General features: G+C 40.1%; 1 protein-coding gene across 6 annotated transcripts in view; it reads right to left on the bottom strand.

Annotated features, from left to right (window-relative positions):
* The window catches only part of RALGAPA2 (Ral GTPase activating protein catalytic subunit alpha 2), a 188,562-nt gene that overhangs the window by 70,021 nt on the left and 95,651 nt on the right, over positions 1 to 22,890 (bottom strand). For all 6 annotated transcript variants that reach the window (XM_072140620.1, XM_072140621.1, XM_072140622.1 and 3 more), the window contains 3 exons: positions 16,718 to 16,841; positions 15,078 to 15,233; positions 11,037 to 11,195 (listed from right to left, as the gene is read on the bottom strand). In XM_072140620.1, coding sequence (XP_071996721.1) covers positions 11,037 to 11,195; positions 15,078 to 15,233; positions 16,718 to 16,841 — 439 coding nt within the window. The remainder of the gene's footprint in view (positions 1 to 11,036; positions 11,196 to 15,077; positions 15,234 to 16,717; positions 16,842 to 22,890) is intronic.

The following is a 22,890-nucleotide window of genomic DNA, read 5'->3' as shown; positions in this document are numbered from 1 at the left end:
TAGACAAGCATAATAATATTATGAAATGATCATTTGCTTCTTCACCTTTATGGAACCTAAAGTGAATATGTCAACAGTATGATGATTTTTATAATATATATTATATCTATTATATAGAAGGTTTATCATGGAATAATTAGCCTTCAGCAATATCCAGGTCCAATCTAATGTAATCCAGTTCATCTTCCATCCTGTTATGTCAGCAGCTGTATTTTCTGAATTATTAAAAACAAAAATGGCCATAAAACAACCACAAAAGGCAGGAATCGGATGAAAACAAGTTATTCATAAGTGGTTTCAATTTTTTTTGTTCCTGAAAGACGACACGAGATAGGCAATGCAACGATAAGTGACATTTGACAGGGGTCACAAACCGTTCCCGACACTGCCAGGTTGAATGGGGAATCTGTTTTTCTGCATAAATCAAGAGATAATCAAGTAGCATTCGTAATAAAGCAGGGAAGGAGAATGCACAAGCATCTCAAATACACGCTGCACCATTGTTAAGAGCGAGGAAGCAAATACTCGGTGCACAGCTCCGCCAGTTGTCACAGAAAAGTGACAGACATGCATCTAATCAGCAACTAACATTAGGAGAGGGAGCGCAGGACGAGAAGGGAGGGAGGGGGGAGCAAACAAAAAAAAAAGTGTATATAAAGCCTGAGTATCGATCGGCCCAATCACAACTGCTTCCTACCCTGAAGAGCCCAGCAGGGCAGATTGAGCAGCTCTCCATAAGAGACACAACGCAGTCTCTGCCTCCACTCCAGCACTTTGATAAGCTCACTTAGGTCCTCCAGGGAGAAAACGGTCAGGTCTGACACCAGATTTGCACCATCTGTTCTCCTTTTCTTGTGTGTGCAGACCAGCCCTAACTGACCAGAGCCAGCTCACATTCACAGGGGTGAGGGATTTACTAAAACACTACTGCAAGAGAAGAAACACATGCTCTATGAATTATTAATCCAGCACTTTAAAAAGCGAGCCGCATGCCTTCAGGTGTCCACATATACACAACCAAATGCATCTAGAGGGATGAAATGACTGGCTGTGCTTTTTGACCACAAAATAGTTAACAAAAATGCACTTACCCCTGTATAGACTAGATCATACAAAAAACAAGTTATAGTTATTCTCTAGGATAACTGCAAATTTTCCATCATCCACAGGATAGGAGATAAGTTACTGATCAGTGACGGTCCCAGAGGTAGGACCCCCAGAGGTCATGAGAACAGGGGTCCATTGTACCCACAAAAGAGAAACTGGTCACTCATTTGCCCTCCTCTCCATTCCTATAAATGCCACTTACAGAGATAGCCTAGCACCCTACTCTGCTACTTCAGTCAGTGCCATAGACAGGGAATAGAGTAGCAGCGCGCATGTCGACCCGCCGATCCATTCATTTGAGGTACACCAGACCCCCATTATTTTGATCTGTTGAGGCCCACCACTGGAACCCTTATCAATCATAAACAAATTGTATTGACTGGACAACCAATGAGTTGGAACTCATAGCTGATTGGTATCGGCAACAGCGCCACACCTGTCCAGAGGTTATGTGTGGCATTAAAAATACAGCTATGAAATAACAAATCAGACTATGCTAAAAACAGACTCGGACCACACAGAACATGATATGGAAGAGATATTTTTACCCCGTTCCTGCGCTTCAGTGGATGATATAATCTAATGTCTATGGGCACTTTAAGTCAGCTGTGAAAGATTGGAATGTTATTCCTTGTAGGACATTTTAAAGAATATACATAAAGATTATAGGATGGGTAATGATTAGAGATGAGCGAGTATACTCGTCCGAGCTTGATGCTCGTTCGAGTATTAAGGTACTCGAAACGGCTCGTTGCTCGGACGAGTATTTCCCCTGCTCGAGATCGAGCATTTAATTAAACAAACACAGTGAAGAACAATGAAGAATAGAATAAAAACAGTGAACACAGGATCATTTAAGTGAAAAAGACAGTGAAGAATAGATTACAGATGTTCGGCACATCTGCTTACTTGTCGGAAGATACACGCGGAACGGGGAGACATCGCGCACCAGGGAGACATCGGGCGCAGCAGAGACACATCGGGCGCAGCAGAGACACATCAGGCGCAGCAGAGACACATCAGGCGCAGCAGAGACACATCAGGCGCAGCAGAGACACATCGGGCGCAGCAGAGACACATCGGGCGCAGCAGGGAGACATCGGGCGCAGCAGGGAGACATCGGGGATACTTCAGTGGAAGCAGAGGAGCGGATCCCGGGACAGCATATCTCCGACAAGTAAGCAGATGTGCCGAACATCTGTAATCTATTCTTCACTGTGTTTTTCACTTAAATGATCCTATGTTCACTGTTTTTATTCTATTCTTCACTGTTCTTCACATCTGATAACTTGTCGGGAGATAATATACGCGCGGAACAGTGAAGAATAGATTGCAGATGTTTGCATACATCTGATCACTTATCAGAAGACATTCTTTTTCAATTAAATAACACATTTTATTCCTGAACCATGGTCCCTTTGAAAAATGCTCGAGTCTCCCATTGACTTCAATGGGGCTCGTTATTCGAGACGAGCACTCGAGCATCTGGAAAAGTTCGTCTCGAATAACGAGCACCCGAGCATTTTAGTGCTCGCTCATCTCTAGTAATGATGTTTTATATGGAAGGCCACAAAGGTCATTACTGTCCAGCACATGATCAGTCTTGTCAATGCCAAAATCAAGTAAGTAGCAATCCAAGGGTAGGGCCACCCTTGGATGAATTTTACTACAACAAAGGAGTGCAATCCATACATCTATATGTATTTTACTGTAAGTTCTCTATATCCAAACTTACTCAAAGACTCATAGCCAAATAGCAAGTTGATTCTGAAAAACAAACTCCATGTGATTGCAGGATTTACTAAACCTAGAAACCCTGAACTGAATGAATATGCAGAGATCATTTCAGGTATTATAGGTTTGGTTTGATACATCACACAAGCGTATGGAATGAGTTTGTTGGACCAATCATGCTCCTGGGCAACGGACTTAAAGGGGTTGTCCACTTTCAGCAGATAGTGTTTGCATAATAAAGAGTTCTACAATTTTCCAATATACTTTTTATCAATTACTCAACAGTTTTCTAGTTTTTCAATCTCTGCTTGGTGATATTCAAAAGAAGCTTCATTGTTTACTTCCTGTGGATAAATATATGTCCCTGGTCATGTGATGTCATACAGGTGACTTGTTAAAATCACTAAACATTAATCAGAGGTGTGTCTTACAAGCTGTGCACTTGTGTGACATCACATTTTATCCGCAGGAAGTAACCAATGAAGCTTCATGTAGAATGACAGCAAGCAGAGATCTTGAAAACCAATAGGAATTGATACAGAAATTATTTTGGAAAATTGTATAACTTTTCATTACACAAACAATACCAATTATTTGCTGCAAGCGGGCAACCCTAAAGTATTTACCAACTAATACTTATGTGTCCCACCTTAGCTCCTAAGGTTGCCAAATTGTTAATTGGTGTTCATGTATGATAGCAGCTAATACCCCAGCTAGTCTCAAGAGTAGGTCATGGTCCCTTGGGTTCAGCATACATTGGGTGATGCTAAAGTTTTTCACAATTAACCTCTTAAAAATTGCATTATAGTGTATCTGAGTAAGGCTGGTTTCACAATTATGTTTTTGTTCACATCAGCGATTTTTCACTGAACCCATTTTGGCTTATGGACACATAGGGTCACATTTACTAAGGGTCCGAACGCCGTATTTTCGTTGGGTTTCCCGTCTTTTTACCGTTTTGTCCTGAATTGCCCCGGGTTTTTGGCGCACGCTATCGGATTGTGGCACATCGGCGCCGGCTTGCATGCAAAACAAATCGGGCGACGTGGACAAACGGCGGAATTTTAAAATGAAATTGTGTCGCAAGATCAGCACTCACATGCACCAGGAAGAAGAAGGTGAACTCCGGCGGACACTTGGTTCAGTAAGGCACCAGTATAAAAAAAATAAATAAATCACCGAAGCCAGCCAACCTACAGCGGGGTCTCCCACGCTCCACAATGGTCATAGAACCGTATTCACACCACCACCGTGCCTGAAGAAGGTCTGATGTTATAAGACCGAAACGTTGCATTAATTTTGGATTGCTGATTCACTATGATAAAATATGCAAATCAAGTATCACAGGAGTGCCAAGTTTTTTTTCAAGATTTTTTTTTTTTTGCAAGATCAGCACTCACATGCACCAGGAAGAAGAAGGTGAACTCCGTCCGGCGGAAACTTGGTTCAGTAAGGCACCAGTATAAAAAAATAAATAAATAAATCACTGAAGCCAGGAAGAGAAAACCGATCTGTATGAGTCCATGAGCAAAAATGGGTTAAGTGCAAAAAAAAAAAAAATAAAAAAAAAATAAAAAAAAATCACTGATGTGAAAAAAAAATGCCAATGTAAAACCAGCCTAAATGGGATAACCACATGCATGGGATTTCTACCATGACTCCAATAGTATGGTGAAATATGATGATCACCGAGATGCTAACCATCTGGTTTTCCTAATAATAATTGCTCTGACATTGGATCACATGGGGAAATGGCTCATCAACAGTTGAAATAGTAGAAATGATCTCTTCCTTGGTTTTTTTGATCACCTTTCAAAAAGTTTTACCGCAAAAACAAAATAAAAAAATGTTTTAAAAAAAGTGTGAATTGTATAAAGTCACAAGATGAGGATGGCACTCGAGTGCAAAGATCTATGGTCCACAGTCAATGACACTAGTTAAAACACCAGGGAATGAGTAAATTATTGTACCAAATGGCTGAGAATTAATCTCCAATGACTAGCTGCGATATAACGAGGCATCTGTGTCCCAGGGAGCCCGGAGCATGTCCCTAGCGGTATGTGCAGTGTGCAGAGCCTGCGTGCTAGCCTTTGTCCGCCATGGCAGGCAGCTTTCCACCTCATTGTGTAGAATACCCTCATACATCTGTGACGCGTGGAATGCTTTCATTCTAACAGACTTGCTATTGTCTTTTCCTCTACAGCTTGGCCGCATTACGTCTGTGATAATTATATTGCTTAATTAAGTAAAAGAACAAAAAAAACCTTGAGATTTCTATATTTAACAAAGCAAAATCAAATTTCTTGCATTAGACCAGCAACTATTGGAAACGAGTGTGTAATCGAGAAACGACCACAGAGTCAACGCAGTACCAGGTGCCCCGACAAACAAAAAGACCAACGTAAAGCTATATAAAGGCCAAATGTTGCTATGGATTCTGTAACCTGATAGACAGGACGGCCTTTTCATTTGATTAGGGAATGCAATTTACATACCAGGAATGAGGCCAAATAGCAGACATCTCCCTTACAAGCTTCTCCCATACACCCTGGGGTCAGGAGCTAGTGAACAAAAGGTCAGCTGCACTTGCCCTGGAAATGTCTGGATACAGTTTATAGCTTTGTAATGGCTTTGTGCTCTCTAATATAGGAGCAACATTACAATTCAAGTGGCCTCGCTATGTGTCCACATCTCTAGCAAGACGACATCCAAGGGACACAAATCAAGGTCTTTTCCTTCATCGCTTTTGATAAATGTTCTGTAGGTTTCCATTGTTGGTAAAATATTGTTATTGTACAATCTAGCTCAGTTAGTACCAAATTAGGTCATCTCCATCCATAAGTATTGGGTGTCCAAAGTTTGGTTTTCAAAGTTTTCAAAGCAGATGTCCCGCCATTGTAACATGTCTCCTATATCAGCGGCCTACAACCGCCAGGGCACGACCCAAGACTGGGCAGTCCTCTCTGCCTCTAAGTGGCTCTTAAAGGGGTTTTCCCACAAAAGAAAATTCTTACATTGCAATCTTCTAGGTATGTTTACACAATAAAGTTCATTTCAACCCCTTTCTGCACCTTGACGTGATACTACGTCATAGAATGCAGGTCGTTCCCGCACCTTGACGTAGTATCACGTCATGGCGATCACCCGGGCTCAGAAGCTGAGCCCGGGTGATCGCCGCGGGATCCTGGCGGTACGCTGTAGCCGGGATCCCGCAGTAACAGCCAGGATTGCGACTATCGCGATCCCTGCTGTTTAACCCTATAGACGCCGCGGTCATTGTGACCACAACGTCTATGGTGAATCGCCGCGACGATCGCCACCCTCCGTGCATGGCACGGAGGTGCCGATCGTTGCCATGGCAACCCTGAAGCCCGATAAGGACCCCAGGGTTGCCTTCACTAGAAGCCTGTTAGTATCGTGCTTACAGCACGATCTAACAGTGCTGATGTCAGCCTATGCATTAGTATTGCAGTATATTACAATGAACAAGTCATCAAATGATCACTTGTTCATGTCCCACCCTGGGACAAAATAAAACAGTAAAAAAAAGTTTTAAAAAAAAAGTGCAATTAAAAAAAATTATTAAAAAAAGAATAAAAGTCCCTTGAAGTCCCATCCCATGCAATAATCGAATAAAACATAAAAAAGTGAAAATCACCAAGAAAAAAAAAAAAAAGGGGCATCACAACGTCCGTTACAACCCGTACAATAAAATAAAATTGTCACTGAATTTGTACGGTGAACGGCGTAAAAAAAAAAAAAACACAAAAAACCTTTTCCCAAAATTTTCACATCTGACCTCATAAAAAGTCATCAAAAAGTAACATTTACCCCGACATGATACCAAGAAAAAGTACAGCTTGTTCCGCAAAAAATAAGCTATGAACCAGCTCTGTAAACAAAAAAAATATAAATGTTCTGCCCATTGTTACATGGCGATACAAAAACAAGAAAATTTCTCACAAAATGAGTTCTACATTCTGCAAAACAAGTTAACCATAAAAAAAAGCCATATAAATGGGGTATCGCCGTAATCGTGATGACCCATAGAATAACGATAACACAAATTTTTATGGTATGGTGAACGTCCGGCGAAAAAAATGCTAAAAACCATAAACAAGAATTAATGATTTTTTTTAACCACCACCAAGAAAGAGTTGATAAAATCTGATTATTAGCAACTGAGCCCCTCGTAAATGATGTACCTGAAAAGTGGATCTCATCAACCAAAAAAAAAAAAATCTCCTATATGTCCAAATTACAAAACATAAGCATTTTATAGCCTGTAAAATGTGCCATTGCAGATCTGCTCTGAATGGCGCCTTCTTCCCTTCTATGCCTGGCCTTGTGCCCATACAGCAGTCACCACCACATATGGGGCATCCTCATATTGGGTATCAGACTTTGCAGAGTTTTTCGTCATTTAATACTTTGTAACGGTTTAATTTTTGGCCAAAATTAATATATTGTCTAAAAAAAAATTACAGCTTGTAAATTAGACCTCCATATTGTTTTAGCCCATGTGAAGCATCTAAAGGCTTAACACATTTCTTAAAGTTGATTTTTTACACATTGAGGGGTGTAGTTTCTAAAATAGCATGATATATGGGGTTTTACTGCTGTTTAGGCCTCTCAAAGTCACTTAAAGCTGAGCATGTGCCTCTAAATAAGGGTTTTGGCGATTTTCATAAAAATGAGAAAAATTGCACCCAAAATTCTGAACCTCTTAACAACCTAGAAAAGAGAGAGGATGAGCAAACTGCTATGCTGATATAAAGCAGACATTCGGGAAATGTTAGTTATAAAGTTACTTGGGTGCTATGACTATCTGCCTGAAAAGCAGAAAATTTTGAACTTTGAAAATGAATAATTTAAAAATTTTTGCCAAATTTCAATTTTTTTCATAACTAAACACAAAAGATATCATCAAAATTTTTCTATTACTTTGAAGTACAATGTGTGACGGTAAAACAAAATCCTCTGGTTAAGTTAAAGCGCCACGAAGTTATAACCTCCTATAATGACACAGGGCAAATTTTAAAAATCAGGCCTGGTCCTAAAGGTCTAAAATGGCATAGACACAAAGGGGTTAAAGGAAATCTACCATCAGGATCATGGACTATAAACCAAATACACTTACATGCTGGTGTGTGGCCACTTTATCAGGATTTGCTCTTTTTTTTAACTTCTTATGCCCTCGATTTTAAAGAAAATATGCTTTAAAAACTATGCAAATGAGTCTGAGGGGCTCCAGGCTCCATTAACTTTTGTAAAAACAAAGCCATAAAAAGCTTAAAGAAGAGCGGATCCTGACAAAGGGGGCACACACCAGCTTGTAAATATACTTGGTTTATAATCCATAATCCTGATGGTAGATGTCCTTTAACCCCTTACTTTACAATTTACATTTTGCAGTTTTAGTTCCTATCACTCCCTATTGGAACTAAACTCAGTGCAAAATCCCAGGGTGTGTGCAGGGACTCTCTAAGCAGACACTAGTTCAGTGGGGTGACAATGTGGTTACATTATCAGGGTACAGGTGTATAAACACTCTCATCTGGCTTTTGACATTGTACTAACACTCTGACACATAGAAGGAGAGATGGGACAGATGAGAGATGCATGAGATTACACAGAGGCTGACAGACTTTTACACTGTTACACTTTTAGCTCTGTTACATCTCACAGATATGTGCCTGCCTCCCCCTTCCCCCGGATCACTTATCTCCTTTTAGTTTGCAGCCTCTCTCTCCTCACAATGAGCTGTCAGGAAGTGATCAGTGAGAGCTCCGTGCAGGGGCATGGCTACAGCCACAGACAGAAATCTCATCTGCACGCTGTCACATACAAATCCAAGATGACGGCCCGACCCTAAAGTCACTATACAATCAACAGAGGCCATAATAACCTATAAATGAGGGATGCAACTGGATGGCATCCCTCCCCAGCCTCAGCTGAGCGCACGCTGTGGGAGGAACCCAGTGTTTTAATGTTCTTTACAGGGATAGTTCTGTCACTTAGGAGACAACCGGAAAATTAGCAGAAGAATCGTTGGCTTCTGCCGATATTCACTCCTCTTCCAGCTTTCAGGGGGAGGAACCAACCCACGTATGAGCAAACAATGTAGCCCCCTGATGTAAGGATATGTGAAGAATTCTCAGATTCCATGTTCTTCCAACAGAGCCGTAAAACGTGATGTGTATCTAGTCTAAATCTGCTGGGCGGAGGTGTTCATATATATAAATTGACCTCACATTCTAGTTTGTACAGAGATATCCAGGAGAAAAACTTTCATGTTGTTTGTGAAAATGTGTCTCCCTGATGCAGAGACGTCAATTACATTCGCTGAATTAATTCTAGATCTCTTCTGTACACCTAATTGTGATACATTTGCAACATCAAATTGAACTGAATGTTAAAGTACTTTAATGACTGTTGATTTCAGATTTTCCCAGTCCCTCATTTATCCGGCAGGCAGAGCCCTTGACTGTGCTTTCTAGCACTTGAGACAAGGCTTTGATCACCATCTTTCCAAGTAGATGAATGCGGAGAAGTATTTTATATTTGCTGGCATATCTTATATTCCTTTCAGCTGGGGATGTGGGCCACAAACTGGCAAGCCTTGTATATCAAAAGGTATCCATTTACTAATTCGGGTCTATCCAGCTATAACTCTTATGTCTTGTGGAGGTGGGATATGATGCTGTAGTCAAAAGCTTAACAGTTTTCTATTTACTACGTCTATCAGTGCATGAAGATCTGGGTCATTTATAACCACATTATCCGAAACAATGCCCTCTCTATAGTGTTCTCTCTCCGGGCCCCAACACACTAGATATATTCATTGATGATGATCTCTGAAAAAAGGCAGAAATATAATTATCGATGGATTACACCTACTTCACCCAAGACACCAATAGAAAATTAAGGTTGATGGTCACAGGTGACCTAGTTTTTACAATTAAATACCATGATATCAGAAATATGAGAAGTAAAATTTCATGAGCAACCAATATTTACTAATAAGTATTCAGCATCATTTTTAAAGTCGCCACAAATGTATCTCAGTGCCAGAAGTATAGCCACAGAGTATTAGTTCTTATTTCGCACAAAAAGGGGGTTATTTATCATCGGTTTTGTCAGGCTTTGTGGCATAAAAAGGTGGTTTTTTTTTGCAACTTTTCCCTGCAAAAAGATTGCACAGGACTAATTCTGCAACTTCACTTTTCTGCCGTAAACATGACCTGGTAGATCTCCCTTAGGAAGCAAGAGGTTACTAATATGATAACATATTTAGTAATTATAGTACTAGAAAATTAAATGAAAATCCAAATGATAAATTCAATATTTCAACTGTTTTGGCTTGCCACATTGCAGCTTATGCATTTAAATCGCTCCTGATCATAGATACAAGGGCATGAAACACATGAGCAAAGCATCAATATTGTTTCCAAAACCAACAGATTGCCTCCTTTAAGCAGCCCTGAAATGCCTTCATTTAGATAAATGGGCTACCATATTAATGATTTTGCTATAAAACATGGGAGAAATCTAAATACCACAAGGTAGCAATTGCTTGAAATGTAACTGTAAAGTTACTGACAAAAATAGTTTTAGCATGGCTGGGAAGATGCTTTGATAACTATTCCTACAATACCTGTATCATGCTGCTGTCTTCTTCCTAGCCTTAGATACATCCTGGTATATTGATCACGCCTTCTTATAAAATCATATTAAAGGGGTTTTCCCACAAATCAAAGTTAGGCCCTATCCTCTTGCTGATTGGTGGCGGTCTCAGTTATGAGACCCCCACAGATCACGAAAACGAGGGGTCCGATGGGGTTCCAGTTACCTCAGTCGGACCCCTTGTCACTCCCGGAGAGTAATGGAGCATTACATCACTCACTCAAGGCCCTAAGTCCTTTCACATGAATCAGGCCAGCATGTTTTTAATTGGACGGCCTGAAGCATGTGATGAGTCACATGCTTGTGACATCACTACAGATCCTGTTTTATTGCACTCATGTACTATTGCCAGAAAGCATCACAAAAGGAAAGTAGCCTGGGGGGAAGACAAGGTAAAACAACTGCTAGCAGCAAAACACCTGCAGATAGCTAATTAGAGTTAATTAGAGAATTGTTTTGTTTTTATACTTTACAGTTGTTTTTTTAAAAGAACCAAAATAACCAATTACCTCTGGTTTCTTCATGATTTCTATAAAGAACATGTGATTCTTCATTGGGTATATAATGATTAAAACATCTCCAAAGTCTGTAGGTATAATGCCCCTTCGATAGTTTCTGGTGTGTTCAGACCAAACAATGTGAACTTCATCATTTCCAAGGTGTCGGAGCTGCAAAACAATAATAAAAAAAAAAGTAATATACAAAAAATAAGCATTAAAACTGTTTTGGACACGTGATGAGATGTATTAATGTGCCGGGTCTTTAGACCAGTGCAGAGTAGAACTAGACACTTCTCTATTGCACCAGATCCATCCCTGTGTCTGATGCTGGATGATAAATCTGGCGCAGTATAAGACTGGTGAGCCGCACTTTGCATCTCCCATTAGTTGGTCTACTTTGCAGCACCACACGGTCATTTTTCTGAAAAGCCAAACAAAAACTGCCAAACTGGCCTAAAACCCTAAATAAATTTTATCTTGGTCTATCTTTTACTATTCCATTTCTTTTGCAAATGAAACAAAAATTTTATATGAACCCCCCCCCCTCAATAATGCACAGCAATTCAAGTGCAAATGACTCCAGTATTCTAGTATAGACAGACTGATCTGATCTGGAATTATTTCTCCTTTATGCAAAAGTAAACCTTTGAAGCTTTTTTTGTTTTTATCTCAGGAAAGAATAGAGCAGGTGATAATAGTAAACATTAAAATATATATTTCATGATAGGAAATCTACCAACAAGCATGATAAATATTTTTACATTTTTTCCCCCCTTTTGCCAATTCCTTAATTATTTTAAGCTTAAAGGACATCTACCACCAGGATGAAGGATTGTAAACCGAGCACACAGATATACTGGTGTGTGCACCCTCGGGCAGGACCCGTTGTTCTTTTAACTTCTTATGCCCTGGTTTTTACGGAAAAAAAAGTCTTTTAAAATTACGCAAATGAACCTGAGGGACTCCGGCTCCATATTTGTTCATATAGCCTGGAGCCCCTCAGGCTCATTTGCATAGTTTTAAGAGTATTTTTGAAAAGGGCATAAGAAGCTTAATGGAGAGCAGATCCTGCCAGCGGGGGCACACACCAGTATGTCCGAGTGCTTGGTTTACAATCCTTCATCCCGGTGGTAGATGCCCTTTAACTTTGTAATTGAATGCAAAAATGACATTTTTATTTCTGTTCACTTAAAATTTTATGCTCCAACTTTTTATGCTTTTAAGGACATTTTCCTTACCGCAAAACGAATATGGCTGTGAATAAGGACTTTAAACACAACAGTGCAGAGGACAAGAGTGCAAGTTTAGTTCAGTCGTGTCTGACGACGATCGCTCAGCCCCAGAACACACATGTTATTCATGTCTCCGGTGGGACGGGCTCTATTCATTTTGTCTGAACTGGGTGTCCTCGGCTGCAGCCTGTGTCCGCTGTCAGCTTCTGAACAAATGCTCATTTTTCAAGTCTAAGCAAAACACTATAATACTTAAAGCGGCTGTTCATGTGCCACACTCATTGAGAAGCTGAAAAGGCCATCTAATTCCCCCTTTCTTCTCTCCCCTCTCGTCTTCCCAATATGCAGCCAGCCGGGCAGCACGCCACTAGTGACACTGGTCATGGTACACACCTAATGGTCTGACCTCTTTTCCCTACTAATTGCATTACATGGCCAGCTGGCTCCAGCAAGAACTTGTCTGCTTGATTGAAGAATTTCTGCTCTCCAATAGTCAGGGCCGCTGCTTTCAGCAAGTATCTCGAGCCTGACAACCCCATTGTTTTCCTGACAGTGTGCCCATCCTAAAATCTAAGTTTTATTTGTAAATTAACCGAAAAACTTCCTGCCAGATCAGCGGTGCCTGGAGACTAATAATGTGCTCCTTTCATTCCCTTTCACTCTTACTGTATCACTGCCAATTTGTTTTTCTGCTGCCGGCCAGCCCCAGGCTATAAAAGGCTGGTAAGACATAAGTGCAATTATAGTCCTGAAGTCAAATGAATTGGACAAATCCAATAGCACAGCCCTGTCCCCACTTTACAAACCCCTACAGCAGTGAGATTAGCTGCTAAAAATCTAATCTCGAAATAGCTAACAAATTTCTACAGCAAAGGAGCAAGAGTTCACGATGGGGCTACATCTAGGTCTCTGCATGGAGAAAGGTTGGATAGCAAATGTGGCCAACTAGCAAATAAACCCTACGTCTTATACAGGAGGGAGGAAAAGAAAAAAAAAACTCATTTCGGAGCCGTTAGCCGCAATTTAGTTAGGATAACAGGACAGATTGTAAGAAGCTGTTAGTGTGATTGATTTTTTATTCTAGCCGAGAGACATCCTGATAAAGAATGTTTATTGCTAATGAACACAAATCTCAGAGCTGGAAAAGGTATCATCTGAGTCATTGGTTGCTTCGGTGGGGAATCTTCCTGTCAAAACTCCGACATCCAATACTGCTTAACAGGCGGGAGTAAGAGGTGGACAAGAGCGTGGCTGGATTCATCTAGGCTCCGCGGCTACAAGTCATTTCATTGCGACCAGGGAGGTGTCATGCTTGGCAAGCGGTGACTGTCTCTACTGGGAAGCCGTGGCTTCATCACAGCTCATCAATCAGCATTGAACATGACACTTTCCAGCTGAAGAACACAAGACCAATCCTGCAGCTCTGACACAGGTTAGGAGGGCACCCATACAGGTGATCTATTACTTCATTCAGAGGAAACAGGCGCAGATGATAACGGAGATTATCAAATGCGAAAAGAACAAGGCATTTTGGACATTAAAATATATAGGATTAAATACATATTATTCAAATCAATCTTTCTTGCTCTTAATTTTTTCTTCTATATGTCCCCATTCATAAGCCTCTAGACATGTTCAGTAAGACATAAGTGCAATTATAGTCCTGAAGTCAAATGGCACCTAACAAAGCATTCTCTTATCACTTCTGCATGTGGGGTCCGCAGTGCTAGTGTGGGGGTTTTGCGCCTTCCCTGACAAGCAGGGCAAAAAGACATTTCTATTGGCTGCTCTGAAATGATAAAATGATCACTATGCAGGGAATGCCACCAGCACTTGGCTCACATGGGGATGTATATACTGCGGCACACCATTATTCAGCCAAGTGTTGTTTGTTCTATTTTAATTAGTTAGGTCTCTTCTCTTCATCTATCAGAAAGTTAAGAAATACTTTTTAAAGGAAGTCTACCATTTGCTTTTATGCATTATGAGCAAAACATACATTGAGAATGCTGTAGCTACACTGATGTACAAACAAATATTGTTTAATCCATGAACTCAATGGTTTTGCTGAAAAAACAATTATAAAATTATGATAATGAGGCTCTGTCACTCCTATGGCTGCCTGAGCGCTCTCATCTTACCCCAATTATGCACTGCTCCAGCCTTGTCCTGCCCGGCATAAGCCTAATACGTAATCACTGTGTTGCCCCTGACAGGCAGAAATAATAATTCGCTGCACCATCCTCCAGCTGCTGTGTACGAGTCATCCAGCACAGGTTGATTAGTCCTGTCCGGACAGTTCAGGAAGGTCCTGTGTATGTGGAAGTAACGTGTTTATGTACAACAGCCAAGGCACCCAACTTTCCTAAGGTCCTGAATTAAAATTTTTTTTTTTTTGAGAACAACCACTCAGTTCAGGGATTAAGCAAGATATATTTCTGCATCAGTGTTGTTACAGCATTCTTAAGGTATGTTTTATTCACAATGCATAAAAACAAATGGTAAATTTCCTTTAACAGCAAGTAAATGTCATAGTTGCCGGCTTTTCAATTTTTATATTAAACCGTTTTTGATTGTTATGATCTATAAAATAGATATGATATTTTACAGTGGGATAACCCCTTAAATACATTGCAGTGCTTATTCTACAAACATAGCACCAGCCCTCGCTGAATTTATTATGAAAGGTCAACCCCATAAAGAACTTATTGATCAGAAAAGGTTTTACATAGAGCAATGAAGCAGTTTATAAATCATTTGGACAACAAAGTGTAGTCTTAATATGAAAGCATATCAGAGATGCTCATGACATCATTACCTTTTTGGTCAGAGAATCATCTGAATCAGACAACATACGCGTAGAGACATGAAAGATGACTTCAACAGTAGAGGTAGCGTAATAAGGTGCAGTTTGTCCAGTGCTTCCGTTTCTCTGCAGACCACCCATAAACCCGCAGTGAGTTGAAAGGTCAACCTAAAATACAAAGAGAACTTCATTGTACCCTAATATCGATAAATCTAAGGAGAGGGGAAGGAGAAAGCTTTATTAAAGAACTGTATACCAGTTTAAAGCAGGGTCACATAAAAACTAAACATATGGCCTGGTAGGTCAAGCAAGAGAAACTCTTCTGTCTCAATGCAGAGAAATCTTCACTTTCATTAACATGCAAATTTCTGAGAACCTGCCAATGAGGTCCAGTGCACCCGCTCTTGAGAACCTTGGTGCTGCCCATATGGTCACATGCACACGCTCTTGAGCACCGCTGGTCTTCCCATTAGGTCCATTGCACTCTGTCTTGCCCAGTTTCATGGCCTGTGTAACTCATACTCAGCCTTACTTCACTGTCCTTGCTCCATTGATGAAACTGGGTAAGAGAAAGCACCCCAAACCTCGCAGACATGCAAATGGTGGAAAGATGGTGTATGTCTGACTCTGTAATAGCTAATTTACAAAAATGAAGAAGGTCATGGGAATCAGAAGAGAAAAAATAAAATGAAGGGCACCAGTTTTGTTCTTACTGGCATTGTCTATAACTGAACTGATCCTCAATTTCGTCAACTTTTCTAGTAGAAACAATAGAGCTGGTTTGGCAAAGCCATGTTTTTAAGCATATACATTTTTTACATGCTGTTTGCAGAGAAAGGAGAGGAGTTTGGAGCTGGTATTGGGCTTTGGTGTGAAAAAAACGTGTGTTGCGGGATGCAGTGGTGGTCTAAGTTTCCTTTGATTTTAGCAAGTGCATCGCTCCCCCCCCCAAAAAAAAAACACTCTTTAATGCAACTTTATTTAGTCTCTTGGGTGTAAATATCTTTATTATATACTTTGATTGATCTATGAAAAGATCCTTCTTGTAAGCATTATTTCCCATTGCCAAGTTTCTACTCTTCTGTTATAAGTAATGGCTACTCTTCTGTTATAAGTAATGGCTACTCTTCTGTTATAAGTAATGGCTACTCTTCTGTTATAAGTAATGGCTACTCTTCTGTTATAAGTAATGGCTACTCTTCTGTTATAAGTAATGGCTACTCTTCTGTTATAAGTAATGGCAGATTGGAAGATTCTGCTGCCGATGGCTTTTTTGGCCAGAATCTATAATGGAATTTAGCTCGTGTGAAGTCTTTTCTGTATATTTTATTCTCCTTTATTATCCTTTCTCGCCTAAGGGTACATTCACACAGCCATATGCACAACCTGGCAGCATACCGCTGTGCGCTGGAGAGGAGGTGACCCCCTACCCCCTTTATAAAGAACAGCGGCGCATGGCCGCACACATGCGGAAAGATACACATCTTTTTCCGCATGACCATTATCGTCTATGGGGACGTATATGTGGCTGCAAATTTGCGACCGCACAACATCCCCTCACGGGGCCATGGGAATGTACACTAAGGCTTACAAAAACATACTACACCACACTTGAGTAAAGGGCAATAATTGTGAAGACAATGCTCATTTACCTCCCAACCAAGGCCTGCTACGAAATCTTCATAGGCCTTGCTTCCCCCGCTGTTTGAAAGTATGGAACACTTATCCTCCTGCCCTTCAGCAATGTAAAATACAGCGATCTTGTGGGTCTCACGACTGGGAAAGGAAAGAAATACCATATATTATATGCAGCAATGACACTTATAAACAACAAGTAATCCACGTTACTATTTTCATGAATTCTGCAACAGATTATGCAACCTCTGCTGCTGGGCTGCAGAAGGAGCAGGAGGCTGATGGGCCTGTGAACACATCGAAAAGGGTAACAACATGTGAACAGGTAGTTTAATTTTTACACCCATAAAGAGATATTTTAAGACGACAGGAGGGTCAATCTGCATTGCAGGCATCAAAAGTGCAGCTTCAAATTTCTGTGCTGTTTTTTTCTGAGAATAATTTATCATACAAGACTGAATGGTCATTCACTGTACAAAGAAACTTTGATAGTAAAAGAAACTTTGTAATATCTTATTAGAAAAGATGACTTTTTAATCACTCTTACTAGCTGCCCTTCCATTCTTCCTAAATTAGTTCTCCATTGAAAAAAATCTGAATTCCATCTTGCTAGCAATAAATAGATAATATAGCAGCTCTATGCAGAGGAGAGGAGAGATGAGCGAGTTGCAGCAGCTGGGTCTTCACTATACAAACTACAGATATAGACAGCAGAGCGGAAAATAGTTTGGAAATGAAGATTACAAGTCACCGAAGGCAGGGGATATGCAATGTATTCCTAGTGCACTCACTGGGATTACTGAGTAAGGCAAAGCTTATTATTCATTTGTTTCTTTATGAAAAGGTGTATGGAAATGTCAGCAAGAGCAAAGATAAAATTCTCCACAATTAAGATCTGCTGCGGGTGTAAAAGCAGAGTAAGTGGCTGTTCTAAGTGAATCCATCACGTAGCTTTGGTATACAATCCGTGTACAGACCTGATTGCAATGGACAGTTAATAGCATCTCATGTCCGTTCTCTCCATCAGGAATTAAGCGCCATTATCCTGGTCATAGAAGGCGTTTTTTTAGTACAGGTTTCTATAAAGTTCCCTTTCAGAGCAGAGCTGAGCAAATCAGTTATACAGTATATACTTGTACGCTTATCTCCCTCAATAAGTAGACCCTGGGAAGGAAGCGCTGTCACAAATAACACTTACAGTCATATAAAAAGCGAATGCTTGTAATGAGCGCAGCCAAGAGACTCATTCAATAATTGCTCCACGGCTTCGTTTTTTTTTTTTCATTCATCCAATGTAAATCTATAAATTGCTGGTGTTTTCCTACCTCAATAGCCTTCCAATTAAATTATCACCGGGATTCTCCTTACCTAATTCAATTTCTCCCCGCGCAGAATTAATCAACATGTCTACTTAACAAGTCTGTGCCTTAGGGCTTTGGGGGCCTTCACATCACATGTGCCTACCAGAAATAATTTGTAGCAGGATATGATCATATATCAGATATCATTCATAATCCTCACAATGAGCAGAAGAAATTATTGGGGAAGATTTATCAAACTGCGTCATTTGCAACAAAAACGCCTTGCGCCACATTTATCAGGGCTTTTTCGACTATTTCTTGACACTTATCCAACTAGTAACAAAAGGGGGTTTGGCCTTGCAGAAAAAAAAGTCTGTGTGCCCCAAAGTCTAAGTGCACCAAAATTTGGCTCAATAAACTAGAGCACCTTATAAAAAGTGTAAACTACGACTCAGCAGTCTTAAACTATTGCAGACGATTCATCAAACGTCTGGCGCAGCAGAAGGCGTCTAGTCGTACTCTGCTCTGGTCTAATGTGCGACATTTTGATAAATCTCCCCCAACAGAGTTTCTTCTTCTGAACTAAATGTTAACTCCTGAACAGTCTGGAAAAGCCCCCAATCAGCAACCAAATGGTAGGGATAGCAAGGGTGCTGGACCCTCATCAATCTGATTCTCATTACCAGTTGTAAAGAAAGGACATCAATATCCCCCAAAAACCCATTAGGCCAGAGACACATGGGATAATATTGCCCCGTTAAGCCACTGTGAAACCACTGGCGGCTGATCAGCGGCAATTAAAAGTCTCAGCATTATGGACGGCATTGAGACAACTCTGCAGGGGGGTCTGCTGTGCACAATTACCATTCAGGCCCCAGCCTTAAGAGTGCTGTAAAAGTATGATTGTTATCCCCCTATACACAGTATAAGGGATAACAATCTGATTGGTGGGGGTCCGACTGCTGGAGCTACCACTGATCAAGAGAACAGGAGCGCCATTCTCATTAATAGAGGAGGTATCCCCCTGCTTCATTCAATACTGTAGGAGTGTTGGAAATTGCTGAGCACAGCATTCTGGTATCTCTGATGTTCCCATTTACTATCTGCTGCTGCTCACATGCTCATCCAGCCAATCCATCTATTAGTGAGAGCAAGACCCCCCCCATTCCTTGGATTGCTGGGGGTCCCATTCTCATGATCGCTGGGGGACATAGCAATCATACCCCCACCAGTCACATTGTAAAGTACCTTTAAAAGGTTGTAGCAACACAAAAGAAAATCATCTCATAATGGTTTCATGGTACAGAATATAATCAGCCCATGTAAAGAATATACCATCAAAATCCAGCGTGATAAACCAGGGACACTTATTCATAGATTCAGGTACCTTCCTTCTAAAAGCAACTTGTAAAATTATGCTAATGGATGTGACAGATTTTTGTCGTTACAATGAGCAGAACATGTTTCACCTTCCCCCTGCTGTCTCCCCCTCCCTCTAGCAGCAGCAGAAGTGCAGGGAGAGGGGACATGTACTGCTCATTATAACAGTATGTGAAAATACATCACTAAAGGTTTTGGAAACAACAGAGCACCACAAGCTTATTAGCATAATTTAAAAAGTTGATTTTAGAAGGAAGGAAGCCATGGATAACAAATAAGAAGATTACCACAGTCACAGAACAACAGAAAATGAATGATTACCATTAATATTCATCCATAAATTAATATATAACTACTCTCTTATACTTCTCTATAATGGTGTACTACTAGAAGGATTGTTAGAACTGGAGTAATACAATTATATGTATGAAAAATGTAATGATGCTCCAAATTGATTTTTAAAAGTAATTCAATTATCTCCGGGGATATCACCGGCTTCATACAAATTACAAGAACAATATTCATCATTGTTACTTTCTTCTCTGAACCATCTCTACATGGAATCGGAAATACTACAAGGTTGCAGAGAAAACAGAAGGAGCCGATAAAAAAGGCTCTTTAGACACCGAATACAAGTTTAGGTTTCTATTTAGGAATCCATGGTGTCTACAAGGTCTTCCTGATGTAAATGCTCTGGCATTTATTTTGATTTTCTTTTATTAAGTATTTTTGGGTAAAATTGATAAAGGTTAACACTATAGCAGAAATGAAATGAGAGCTAATGAATGAAATGAATGAAATGAAATGTGTGCAGAACATAGGGGCACAAGCCAGCTTCAGTTGCTCCCTACTGCAGAGGATTTTCAGTATTGGCCATTTTATAATCCCACAGATATAAAAATATTCATATGCTCCCCCTTCCCCATCTGGTTACAGCAGTCCTCTTCTCTCCTCTTCCGTGGCTGAGTGGGAGGAGGTCGGAGGAGAGTACAGGACTGCTGCAAAGCAATGGGGAAAGCAGAATATATGATTTTTTTTTTTTACAGAAAAAAGGAAATAGTGTAATTATAGATCTCCTATGGGAGAGGGGGTACAGAAATGGGGGAGTTATAAGTGTGTATGGGTGGGGAGAACCTATATGGTACATGGTTTGTTGAAACAATATACAGTGGTGGGTGTAAAGAGTATTGGGAATTGGAGAAAGGTATACAAAGTTGGACATGGTGGAGGTGTTGAGATGCTACATTACAGAGAACATGCTGAGGCTCTATCTTCTTGAAAAAGGGGTGCTTCTACCCAAAAACGTATTGATGTTGAGGCATATTGATAACAATTAGACCCAATCACCGATCTCTGGGATTTCTCCGCGCCTTCAACATATATTTTAATACAGGTCATAAAGTGGGCAACAGAAAAGGGGGCGCTTCAAGTGGAGTTTGCCATAGGTATTATATATTTTTGGGGCAAGTAAGGGTGGGTAATTTTGGTGGGCACACAAGGTAAGGGCGGGGCATGCGAAATAAAATTTTCAACATTGAAAATTTTGGTAAGGAGTAATGTACAGGGTAGAAGAAGCATTGTACGATTTGATTAAGAGCAATCTGTTGTCTCTGCAAAACAGGACAAGAGTTGCTTTATACTTTCTAGTGTTTCAGTTTTTGTTATTTTAGCCTATTATTTTAGACTACCTTCTAAAAACAAAAAAAACTAATCCAAAACATGTTAAAATATTTAAATAAAAAAATGAGGATGAAGAAAAAAAAACTAAACACCAAGGGATCGGTGCTGGGTGTTTATTGTATTTTTACAAATGACAAAACTCTCTTTTGCGTAGTATTTTTTCCCGCCGACTCCAATGAGGAAAAACAACCCCCATTTTACTAGTAGGGAGTGACAAAAAACTAAATTTCCTAATGATTCACATGCTTCCATTTTAAAATGTATTTAGTGGATTTATGTTGCCCATAAATAAGCAGTCTGTGTAGTAAATGGGTTGTTTCTACCATCTGCTGTCTCATCTCCCTGCCATGGATGGGAACCTACGGCTTGTTCCATCCGTTGCAGTAAGTTCTCCCTAAACTGTGCATTATGAAGAACGTAAATCACACATGGCTCTGACACAATCCAGAGCTTAGTATGTCGGACGGAGCCCGAGTCACATTTTACTTCTTATTTATTCATCAAAATGATTCAATTTTAACACAAATTTAAAGATAAGGCCATGATTTATGACTAATGCATCTCCCCCATTGTAGTGAACGTGCAGCAATAGTTGAACGTCGGCCAAGCCATTAAAAGTCTAAGAGGACCAATTAACTGCGCATGAAAAAAGTTTGCTTAACTGCATCCTAATGCGGGCAGCTCGCCATCCGCTGTGAAAATGAAATAAAGGCCAGATATGAAAAGTTTCCCTACCCTGGCAAACTCCTTGTTGAAGCTGCTGTTTTTCAGCTGGTGTACACAAAAGGAAATCTATCTCCCTTGGCACACAGTCGTCATGAATAGTGCATGATGATCCTGGCGTGGGCTAGGAATAATCAATGCATCCTTTGAGGAAAAGCCGAAAATGGAGACTATACGGCCAATCACAATGGAGAACGAGTCATGTGGCTTTAACTCATTCACACGTTCTTATGTTCTTTAGTGTCAACATTAAACATCACAGATTAAAAAAGCAATGACATAGACGGGATGAGGGGGATCTGCACTACTAGTGGGACTGTTATACAATACTGCGCCTTATCTTTAGGGCGCACAAATGAGATTTATTCTGTCCGAAAGTATTGGAGCTCTTTAGGAGATGACAGCGTGGGATGAGTAGCATGTTAACAGCAGGGGACTGTCTGCAGCCAACCGGGGATTGGAGGGAATGCCAGAAATTTCTGCACCTACTAAAACATCTAAATATTGTAGGGGATCTAAATCCAAACACTGAACGCAAAGCAAAAACTAAGCAACTATAAAAAAACGCACACACATACATAAATATAAATATTTTCCACAGTTTTTGTATCCTGCCATCCTATATAGAGACTGTAGTGGGTTCTTCCCATTCCAAATATATTGGAAAAAAAAAAAAGGGAAAAAAAAAAAAAAAAAAATAAACAAACTAATCATGGAAAAACCAAAGGGCAAGACACCAAATAGTCCTACCCCCCCCCCTATATTTAATTCAGAAAAAGGGTCCTCTCCATAGCCAATTAACAACACTGAGCAGTAATAGGAATATTCATATGGAAAAAATATGGAATATTCTGCTAAATACGGCAGTAAATGCCATTGAAGTAAAAAGCTTAAAACTTAAGAGACACTATTAGGTCAAGAAGTCAATAATATTGTAAATCCCTAGGCTTTAAACATCCTAAGAAGTTTATAAAAAAAGAAAAGAATGAAGAAAAATAAAGACGGGCATGCTTTCTTAAAAAAAAATTTTTTCTCGCTGTGTGCACATTCGTGAAAACAAACAAACTTGTGAACATCCATAAAAAATAATAATTAAAAAAAAAACA

This window comes from Engystomops pustulosus, chromosome 3, assembly GCF_040894005.1.
Source record: "Engystomops pustulosus chromosome 3, aEngPut4.maternal, whole genome shotgun sequence".
NCBI lineage: Eukaryota > Metazoa > Chordata > Amphibia > Anura > Leptodactylidae > Engystomops > Engystomops pustulosus.
The sequence above is the reverse complement of the archived record's forward strand: the minus strand, read 5'-3'. Positions and strand labels throughout refer to the sequence as shown.